The sequence below is a fragment of the Doryrhamphus excisus genome, linkage group LG17 (assembly GCF_037039965.1).
Source record: "Doryrhamphus excisus strain RoL-2023G ecotype Guam linkage group LG17, RoL_Dexc_Guam_v1.1, whole genome shotgun sequence".
NCBI lineage: Eukaryota > Metazoa > Chordata > Actinopteri > Syngnathiformes > Syngnathidae > Doryrhamphus > Doryrhamphus excisus.
Window position 1 is genome coordinate 7,987,450 of NC_136373.1, and position 11,285 is coordinate 7,998,734.

Genomic DNA, 11,285 nt, shown 5'->3' on the forward strand with positions numbered 1-11,285 from the left:
CCAATTAACTTAATTAAGTTTTTGGAATGTGGGAGGAGAAAACCCACGCATGCACAAGGAGAACATGCAAACTCCACACAGACATGGCCCACGGTGGAATTGAACCCTCTCCTATCTGTGAGGTCTGCGTGCTAACCACTCGCCCGCCGTGCAGGCCCTGTTTTGTTGATTTCCCAAACACACTCAATGAATACTGCTGCCTTGTTGTTGTTGTTGTTCTGTCTGCTTGGACTTAAATAGTAAATATAGTAAATATAAAGATAAATTGAGAGTTATCTATTTAATGGGGATTGAATAAAGTTAGTTCATCAAATCGGAAGAAAAAGACACCATGTGACCTTCTCTGGCATGGTTAAATACATTCTCCATACACTGGACAAGCCTTTACAACACAAATGAGTGTTAATAATTCATGTGATAGCAAATATAGTCAACATCTAACTGAAGGAAAACGTAGTAATTAGTGTACTAGAAACCAGTACACTCACAATAACAGCGGGTATTTAAGATCATCATGAAACATTGGTTTGTGTATCTCTCTCTTTCTGCTCTTTGGAATGACTCTCTGTATCATCCTCACAATCTCGGCGGTCTTGAGTACTCGTTCCTGGTAAGTCGGTGACATGACCAGGATGTGCCGCTTCTTGGGTAAGTGTTTGCTTCATTACATCTACATGCTTTGATGGATGCTGCAAAGGGCATGTATTCGGTTTATGCTCCCCTGGAGAACTGTTTTTGTTTGGAACTGTGTTGCCATCTGAAGCTCCGCCCACAGAGCTCTGTGGTTGGCTCTTTTTAGTGACTTTGCGATCGCTTCTACCGTCTGCGTGGCTTTTCCTGTAAGCTACTGCTGAATGTGAGCCATCATGTCCATCGTACAAGAGCACAAAGTCCCTCAGACTGGCTAAAGGAAGGATACGCTGCCTCAGACGACACTTGTGGAAGATTTCCAGAGTAACATCTGAAAAGGGACAACGACAGAAATCTCAAAATGTGGGAAACGTGAGCGGCGCTTTGAACGAACGTACCTAGTGTCTCTACCACAGTGGGGGGTATGACGGCCCTCAGCACCTCACAGTTGACATGGAGAGCAGGATTACAGTTCATCTCCAGGAGCCACACCTTGTTAAAGAGCACGCATGCTTAGTTGTCAAATAGCCACATGCACGAATACGTCGCCCACCTTGAAGTCCTCATCCACCATGAAGTCGCAGCCAATCAGGTCAAACAATCCTAGTCTGCGGTCCAGCTTGGATTTGACAGCAAAGAAGCAGTGTCTCATGATCTGCTGCATGCGCCTCTAAAGACAGGAAGGAAGGAAGCCATCACTTATGGTAATGGTAATGGTTTTATTTCATTTGAACATGCATCAGATTACAATTGAATGCATCACAATCAGTTCACAGTTCCACATGTCCAAAAGGAGTAGGAAGAAGCAGAGCTTATTAAATCCTACCCCTCCATCTGGTACTTTTACAATCAGTAACTGTTAAATTATATTAAGAAAGCAGGAAGTGAACAAATGTAAGTTTTTTTTCAATATATAAATATCTATTATATAGCTTAAGTTTTTTTATTTTTTAACGTATTTATTTTTTAATTTAATTTTGAATTTTTTTTATTTTTTGAATTATATTTTTTGAATTTTTTTAATTTTATTTTTTGTCCTGTACCGAAGTACAAGGTGATATGACCATCCAATGACATAATGGGTACCATAGTAAGTGTCAATATAGTGATATATATAGCACATCATGACTGGTTCAAGACTCTTCATCCTTGTATTTAGCAAACATCAACTGCTTGTATTGTTTCTTGAATTGGCTCATCGTTGTGCATTGTTTGAGGTCCTTACTCAATCCATTCCATAGTTTGATTCCACATACTGAAATGCTATGGCTTTTTAACGTAGTCCTAGCATATAAGTGTTTCAAATGTACTTCTTCCCTGAGATCATATTTCTCCTCTCTTGTAGAGAAGTATTGGATGACATTTTTGGGTAATTGGTTATTTTTAGCCTTATGCATTATTTTAGCTGTTTGAAGATGAACTATATCAGCAAGTTGAAGTATTTGTGATTTTAGAAATAAGGAGTTAGTATGTTCTCTGTAGGCGGCATTATGAATTATCCTTACTGACCTTTTTTACAATACATTTAGCGAGTGAAGATTGGTTTTATAATTACCCCATATTTGCCCCCACTCTTTGGAACTCTTTGCCCCATTCACTCCGTGCTTGTCCTGACATTCTCAGTTTCAAAAAACAACTAAAAATCCACCTGTTTGAATCTGTTTTTATTGTCTAACTTTTTATACCTGACTGCTGTGCCCCGCCCGCTTTTACTCATGTTTTAACTGTGTATAAACGAATGAATGTTATATTTTAACGTATCTTTTACTCTGTTTACTTGTTTTTATTCAACTCCATTTTTCTGTAAAATGTCTGAGTATTTTGAAAAGCGCCATACAAATAAAATGTATTATTATTATTGTTATTATATTTCCACACAATAAGTAAGATATGGTAGAACCAGAGAGCAATAAAGAGTGTGGAGTGATTTCTGATTGACAGCAAATTTTGCTTTGTTCAATATTGAAATAATTCTGGCCACCTTATGTTGCATATTTGTAATATGAGGTTTCCTTATTTCATTAGTCTAACCCTATTTTGTAGGTTCTATGTAATATTCATTTAAATATTAGTACTGTGGTTGGAGTATTTGGGATCGGGTGTAGAGGTTGTCCTCAGACAGAAATGGGCTCACTGTGTCAATTAAGCAGCAATCACTATTTTACTAATTGGCCCCTGTGAGATACGACAGCAGCAGCACTCACGGTAAAAGCACCCAGCACCCAGTCCCTTGGTAGACCCTTGGCAGCCTGAAACCTGTCGTTGACGTACACGTTGAAGCTCTCCATGGACCACACTGTGTCCTCCTTCACTTGGCTGTACCTCGGGTTCTTCTTTTGCATGTACTGCAGGAGAACAGCATGGAGACCAGAAACACATCATTTGGTCCAGGAGTCGGCAACAGATGCTAACCATGCTTTGGTGACCACACTTTGTTAGGGCGTACCTGATTGGTCAAGTGTGTTGAGAGGTTATTGGAGCTGGGGTCGTAGAGGTCACAGGTGAGTCTCACGTATCCATGGTGAAAGAAGACCATGTAATTTGACGTGCAGGCGATCATCAGGTAGGAACGCACATCAAACTTCTTCCCTTTTAAGAGCAGCGGCCTCTGGATGTAACTGCACAGTAAAAGACGCCGACATTTTGTTTACTAGCGGCACATTTTAGTTGCCGTCTCTGTGTTTTGTTTGAGTCCCTGCCTTCAACTGGCATGGTTGTTTTCGCCTTTTTTTTTGCAGATGTCCTGGAACGGGCTGGAGGTGGGAAGACTGGGCACACCTGAGGTTGGTTACTCATCTTTCCATGAAAGATGGACCTGCTGGTTCCGAGCCTCAGATGCCTGCTCGTCACTCCATGCTTGTATTACTCTAAGCCTTCTGCAATCCGTCTCCGGCTATAGGTTATAGGTTAGCCCAGCACTTCCTCACCGTCCAGCCAGCTTTAGTTCCTGACCTCGTCACCGTGGTGAGATTTTCAGTTCTGTTTTTCACCACCGCCTTATTATTATTATTTTTGGGAAAACAACTTTTGCACTCTTTGTTCTTAACAGACTACTCCTCAAGTTGCCCGTCTCAGCATCTGGGGTCCAAACCACAATGCCTCATCACAAATCAAGACAATATACCGTATTTTCTGGACTATAAGTCACACAAAGCCAAAAATGCATAATTAGGTAGAAAAAAACATACATAAGTCGCACTGGAGTATAAGTCGCATTTTTTTGCAGGTAATTTATTTTCCAAACTACTTGACCAAAACAGACATTACGTCATCTTGGAAGGCAAGTTCTAAAAAATAAACATGAACAGAAACGGTGTCCGGTGTTTATGTAACATAAACTGTTTTAAGTACACCAACTGTTTGGTGTCCTTTATGGCAGTCAGAGTAGCCTCCACTTTACCCTAGTACCTAACAAGTTTCTCACTTACTCCAAACTTTCTCTCTGCTGCTCGATTCCTGTTTTCAGCAGCAAATTTCACTACTTGGAGTTTGTAGTCTGCAGAATATGACCATTCTATTGGGGGGGCATTTGTGTTCTATCATTCTTAGTTGGTAATGGTAATTTCATTATTTCTTTCATTTGAACATGCATCAGATTCCAGTTGAGTGCATCCCATAATCAGTTCACAGTTCCACATGTCCAAAAGAAGTAGGAAGAAGCAAAGCTTATTAAATCCTACCCCTCCATCTGGTACTTTTACAATCAGTAACTGTTGCATTTGTTCACTTCCTGCTTTCATAATATATATATTTTTTTTAACTCTATTTTATTAATTTTTATTTTATAATTTTTTTTTCGTCTTTGTAAGCCAACATCTACTGTTTAAATATTCACTTGTTAAAGAGTAGGAGATATCGGTGCAGTCTAGAGTGCCCTCTTGTGGTGTCTGTCAAATTACATATACTATCATATATTAATATATTACATATACTATAATATATACTATACTTTCCGGACTATATAACTTTTTTTCATAAGTTGGCTGTTCCTGCAACTTATACTCCAGAGCGACTTATAAATGAAAAAAGTGTTTATGTTACATAAACACTGGACACCTTTTTTGTTCATGTTTATTTTTGTGTATCTGAATAACCATTGTGTTAGCATATCTTACACCTATTCAGCCTGTTATTATTTTAGTATTGTTAGAACTTGGCTTCCAAGATGACGTAATCTCTGTTTTGGTCAAGTAGTTTGTGAAATAAATTACCCGCAAAAAATGCGACTTATACTCCAGTGCTACTTATGTATGTTTTTTTCCAACCTAATTATGCATTTTTGGCCTTGTGTGACTTATACTCTGGAGCGACTTATAGTCCAGAAAATATTGTATATATATTTTCATTTATAAGTGGCTCTGGACCTTACAGCTAGGAGACCAGGGTTCAATTCCACCCTCGGCCATCTCTGTGTGGAGTTTGCATGTTCTCCCCGTGCATGCGTGGGTTTTCCCTGGGTACTCCGGTTTCCTCCCACATTTCAAAAACATGCTAATTGGCCACTCCAAATTGTCCATAGGTATGAATGTGAGTGTGAATGGTTGTTTGTCTATATGTGCCCTGTGATTGGCTGGCCACCAGTCCAGGGTGTACCCCGCCTCTCGCCGGAAGACAGCTGGGATAAGCTCCAGCATCACCTGTGACCCTCGTGAGGAAAAGCGGTAGAAAATTAAAGGAAAAGAAAAGAAAGAAAGTGGCTCTGGAGTATAAGTTGCAGAACAGCCAAACTATGAAAAAAAGTGCGCCTTATAGTCCGGAAAATACGGTATATATATATATATATATATAATATGATTTAGGAGCTCAGCATGGGTACTCAACTGCTGGACAACGTGAGCGTGAGGTCGGCATGGAAGCGTCTTCAATGTGTGTTGGTCTTCAATGTACTGCAGCTTCGCTTTCAATGCAGCAATGTCCTCCAGGCTCTTCAGCAGAAAGATCCCTCTGCCCTGGTTTAGGCCAGTAGGCTTGCAGATCCACATATGACCGGAGTTGTTGCTCACACCTAACCAGCACATACGCAAAATTACACATATATTTACAAGGATGGGATTCTAAAACAGTATAACATATGCCCTAAAGTTGATATAAATTGGAACGGTTCGCATCCCCAACAGTTAGCGTGTTTTGGGGGAAATTACAAAAAATGACGTCACAAATTTTTCCCTCAGTTTGCATGGCTTCTCCAGTTAGTGTACAGCAGGGGTCTCAAACTCAACTTACTGGGGGCCACTGGAGCTAGGGTCTGGGCGAGGCTGGGCCACATTAGGTTTTCCCCCCAAAAAAACGCATTTATTAAAAAAATTTCCACAATAAAAGCTCTGATAAAAATTTCCACTGTTCTCAAATATCTTAATTTTTATTTTTCTGCACAAGATAAGATGAAAAATAAATAAACAAATCAATCAATCAGTAATAAATAAATATAATAATTAAAAAAACAGCAAATAATAAAAACTTAAGAAACCACATATAGTTGGTGGGTAGACAAATTATTTTTTTCAGATTAAAATGAACAAAGCATTATTAGAGCCCTGTAGACATGACAAAACACGACTATAGTCACATTTATACTCTTTTTATTTACAACATATTGCACAACTGCAGGGTCTTGAGACACATGCTAACTCACAAACTAGAGAGCTAGCGACCTAAACGGTAGCCTCCAAGTTATTTCCTTTAAAACTTAAAAAGCCAAAAACTTACCACTTCCACACGGATAGGGAGGATAACTATTAAGTTATTTAACCTTTAACATGAACATTAATCAAACATATTTTTTTCTGGGTACATGATACCATACAGCATCCATATCAAACTTGCGCGGGCCGCACTAGCATTAAACTTTCATATCAAGGCGGGGGCCTAAACTAGAGGCCCGCGGGCCGCGTGTTTGAGACCCCTGGTGTACAGTATGATGCCCGTCTTGTATTAATACTGTCTTGTTAATGTATTTATCATAAAACATCCTTTCTTGTTAGCGTCCCATTAGCTACCGAACAAAATGGCATCCAAAACTGTGACATCAGCAGCAGTTTACGCAAACATTTTCAATTGTAGTTTTACATGCATGAGTGTTGCCATAATAATATTACCAGTAAGTCAGATGTACTGTAGCAGTTGAACACCAGATGATCATTTCCACCACCAATCAGGACTCGTACTAATCCTACATGGCAATATCAGCTTGTGTAAAGGAGTGCTTGGGCACTGAATAACATCTTTGTGGGAAAGATGTCACATGGGCATACGTCCTAACCACCTCCCCTGTTAACATGTTCGCCTTTCACCTTGTTTGTGCCTCAGCCCTGCCCTCTGCTGACATCGCTATGGCAACAACATGTTCCCCTGGTGATTTTATCAGGGCCACATGGGCAGTCAAGTGCATTATTTTCCACTCTTCTCCACCGTCATTACTGTTTGATCGAGGAGCCTAAGGGTGATGGCGTATTAAGGTTTTTGTTTGTTTTTTTTACCTTCCTGCTGGGCAAAAAAAGCCTCCCGCTCTTCTTTTACATCCATACGGAAGGTTGTAGGAATAAAGTCCTCAAGTTTCAGCCTCCTGTACAGCACATCACAGTGATAGCAGATTTCAGACAAAATGAGAAATTCATAAAAGCTGTAAAACATAACAATGGAAATGGTTTATTCCTAAATGTCGAGTCTACCATTCAAACAGCCGAGGGAAAGGAGTGAGGCTGCGAAAGTGGAGTGCAAACTCTGCCTAGCGACAAGTCGCCGTGTAGATTATGACTATGACTTACTATTTACTTTTGTGCACATAACCAGACTCAAAAGTCTGGTTATGTGGTGTACAATACAACATACAGTACAATATATAGGGTGACTTGCCCTTCAATAGACTATATTCATATTTTTTACATTAAACTATTACGTGTGTGCTCCATCAATTTGTATTTAAGCATCTTTTTTGTACTTACTAAATAGTGTTATTTTGGTAATGGTAATGGTTTTATTTCATTTGAACATGCATCAGATTACAATTAAGTGCATCACATAATCAGTTCACAGTTCCACATGTCCAAAAGGAGTAGGAAGAAGCAAAGCTTATTAAATCCTACCCCTCCATCTGGTACTTTTACAATCAGTAACTGTTACATTTGTTCACTTCCTGCTTTCCATAATACAGTTTAAAGGTTTTTTTTCTTTTTTTTTAATATTGCACCTCGTACCGAAGTACAAGGTGATATGACCATCCAATGACATAATGGGTACCATAGTAAGTGTCAATATAGTGATATATATAGCACATCATGACTGGTTCAAGACTCTTCATCCTTGTATTTAGCAAACATCAACTGCTTGTATTGTTTCTTGAATTGGCTCATCGTTGTGCATTGTTTGAGGTCCTTACTCAATCCATTCCATAGTTTGATTCCACATACTGAAATGCTATGGCTTTTTAACGTAGTCCTAGCATAGAAGTGTTTCAAATGTAGTTCTTCCCTGAGATCATATTTCTCCTCTCTTGTAGAGAAGTATTGGATGACATTTTTAGGGAATTGGTTATTTTTAGCCTTATGCATTATTTTAGCTGTTTGAAGATGAACTATATCAGCAAGTTGAAGTATTTGTGATTTTAGAAATAAGGAGTTAGTATGTTCTCTGTAGGCGGCATTATGAATTATCCTTACTGGCCTTTTTTGTAGTACATTTAGCGAGTGAAGATTGCTTTTATAGTTATTAGCCCATATTTCCACACAATAAGTAAGATATGGTAGAACCAGAGAGCAATAAAGAGTGTGGAGTGATTTCTGATTGAGAACAAATTTTGCTTTTTTAATTTAGTTTAAATTTTAGTTTTACTCAAGTTCAGCGATTTTATAGTTGAATCGAAGCTAGTTTTTACAAAAAGTGTGTGTAAAGGTTTTCAGTACATGTTATACCTGAGGAGTTGAATCAGAGCATTTAGGAGGAGAAGTGAAAAAAGGAGTTAAAAATCAAGCAAGTCCAGTTGCTCTGACCCCAACGCTCAGTAAGTTTAATAATAATAATAATAATAATAATGGGACCATTCTTCTGCAGACCACCCCCTCTGCCTGGGTCAACAACAACAACAACAAAAGAACACCACCCACTGAAAATGGCAGGGCCACCCACTATTTCATGAATAATTCTATATGACTTCTTACAGTTATTTTCTACGCCATTTCCAAGCAGAAGATTGATTGATTGAACATTGATCTTTTTTTTTTTAAAAACGTAAGCAGGCAGACGGTTGACCTGTGAGCTTGGCCGTGGTTGACTTTGCTGCTGACTCGCTCGTACTCCCTAAGACTGCTGAGCAGGCCGATCTTGGTGGTGAGCACCTTGTTGTTGGGGATCTGGTACACCAGTTGTTCACCTGTGAGTAACGTGAGTGGAAGAGTCCAAATCCAAAACAAAGTGAACGGTGATACCGACAATGACTTAAATTCAGCCTCTCTCACTACCTTCTCTGAAGTTGAGGTAGTTGAACGCCGATTTGGTCTCACACCACTTGAGTTTGAAGTCGTCCCTGTTCTTGTTGTAGATCCTCTTCCATCCTCTCTTTTCACAGTAGGTGCTCACTCTAGAGGGAAGAGGAATGTCATCACATCACATAGAAGAAGCACTCCATCGAAGACATGAAGGATTCAGGGGACAAGAACCTGCGACTAATGGTGGATTTTGATGTATGGGCGCTTTCATGAAGCTATACTGGATGGAATTTATTGGGAGATGGTGATGTGACCCAATACTTTTGATCATGTTGTGGATCAAGCTACTGTACTCACATCTCAGCACCATTGGCTCCTCCAATGAAGAAGAAAGGCCCAGCTCCTTGGATCTCCTCTTCATGCTTTTCCCTCTCCTGGTCTCTGCAGGACCACAACAGTTGGTTTCTGGGGATGGACTTATGGACTCCATCCACCGGCCGAGCACCTGACATTTTCATAAAAGCATATATATATATATATATATATATATATATATACACACACACACACACACAGTGCATCCGGAAAGTATTCACAGCGCTTCACTTTTTCTACATTTTGTCATGTTACAGCCTCATTCCGAACTGAATTAAATTAATCTCTTACCTCAAAATTCTACACAAAATACTCCATTATGACTCCATTATGTGAAAAAAGGTTTTTTTGACATGTTTTGAATTTATTAAAAACAGAAAACAAAAAAATCACATTTACATAAGTATTCACAGCCTTTGCTTAATACTTTGTTGATCCACCTTTGGCAGCAATTACAGCCTCAAGTCTTTTTCAATATGATCCCACAAGTTTAGCACACCTATCTTTAGGCAGTTTTGCCCATTCTTCTTTGCAATAAGTCTCAAGCTCCATCAGGTTGGATGGGAGACGTCTGTGCACAGCCATTTTCAGATCTCTCCAGAGAAGTTCAATCGGATTCAAGTCTGGACTCTGGCTGGGCCACTCCAGGACATTCACGGAGTGGTTCTGAAGCCAATCTTTTGAGATCTTGGCTGTGTGCTAATGTCTACTGTCTATATGGTCAAGGTACATGACCAGTCTACTGAGGTCAAGAGCGCTCTGGAGCAGGTTTTCATCCATGATATCTCTATATATTGCTGCATTCATTTTCCTTCTATCCTGACTAGTCTGCCAGTTCCTGCTGCTGAAAAACATCCCCACAACATGATGCTGCCACCACCATGCTTCACTGTAGGGATGGTATTGGCCTGGTGATGAGCAGTGCCTGGTTTCCTCCAAACATGGCGCCCGGCATTCACACCAAAGAGTTCAATCTTTGTCTCATCAGACCAGAGAATTTTGTTTCTCATGGTCTGAGAGTCATTCAGGTGCTTTTTGGCAAATTCCAGACGGGCTGCCATGTTCCTTTTACTAAGGAGTGGCTTTCGTCTGGCCACTCTACCATACAGGCCTGATTGGTGGATTGCTGCAGAGATGGTTGTCCTTCTGGAGGGCTCTCCTCTCTCCACAGAGGAACGCTGGAGCTCTGACAGAGTGACCATCGGGGCCTTGGTCACACTCCCTGACCTTCCCCGATCGCTCAGTTTAGAAGGCCGGCCAGCTCTAGGAAGAGTCCTGGTGGTTCCAAACGTCTTCCATTTACGAATAATGGAGGCCACTGTGCTCATTGGGACCTTCAAAGCAGCAGAAATTGTTCTGTATCCTTCCCCAGATTTGTGCCTCAAGACAGTCCTGTCTCGCAGGTCTACAGACAGTTCTTTTGACTTCATGCTTGGTGTTTGTGCTCTGACATGCACAGTCAACTGTGGGACCTTATATAGACAGTTATTATATTTCCAAATCATGTCCAATCAACTGAATTTACTGCAGGTGGACTCCAATTAAGCTGTAGAAAGATCTCAAGGATGATCAGTGGAAAAAAGATGCACCTGAGCTCAATTTTGAGCTTCATGGCAAAGGCTGTGAATACTTATGTAAATGTGATTTTTTTGTTTTCTATTTTTAATAAATTCAAAAAAAGTCAAAAAAACCTTTTTTCACATTGTCATAATGGAGTATTTTGTGTAGAATTTTGAGGTAAGAGATTAATTTAATTCAGTTTGGAATGAGGCTGTAACATGACAAAATGTAGAAAAAGTGAAGCGCTGTGAATACTTTCCGGATGCACTGTATATACACACACACATACATATATATATA

The 11,285-nt window shown here is 39.8% G+C and overlaps 1 protein-coding gene across 1 annotated transcript; it reads right to left on the reverse strand.

Moving 5' to 3' along the window:
- Positions 1–246: 246 nt before the first annotated feature.
- Positions 247–9,562, reverse strand: ttll10 (tubulin tyrosine ligase-like family, member 10). Its single transcript, XM_078798005.1, has 10 exons — positions 9,408–9,562; positions 9,084–9,202; positions 8,875–8,995; positions 7,107–7,192; positions 5,452–5,635; positions 3,077–3,248; positions 2,835–2,975; positions 1,184–1,300; positions 1,029–1,122; positions 247–961 (listed from the first exon to the last, which is right to left on the reverse strand). The coding sequence occupies exons 1-10, from the start codon at positions 9,560–9,562 to the stop codon at positions 513–515; spliced, it is 1,638 nt and encodes a 545-aa protein (XP_078654131.1). The 3' UTR covers positions 247–512.
- Between the last annotated feature and the right edge of the window lie 1,723 nt (positions 9,563–11,285).

Coding starts and splice junctions, on each gene's coding strand:
- ttll10 (XM_078798005.1), bottom strand. CDS start 9,562: ATGTCAGGTGCTCGGCCGGTGGATGGAGTCCATAAGTCCATCCCCAGA. Junction 9,203..9,407: donor GGAGCCAATGGTGCTGAGAT/GTGAGTACAGTA, acceptor TCTTCCCTCTAG/AGTGAGCACCTACTGTGAAA. Junction 3,249..5,451: donor CACGCTCACGTTGTCCAGCA/GTTGAGTACCCA, acceptor TTTACTGTGCAG/TTACATCCAGAGGCCGCTGC.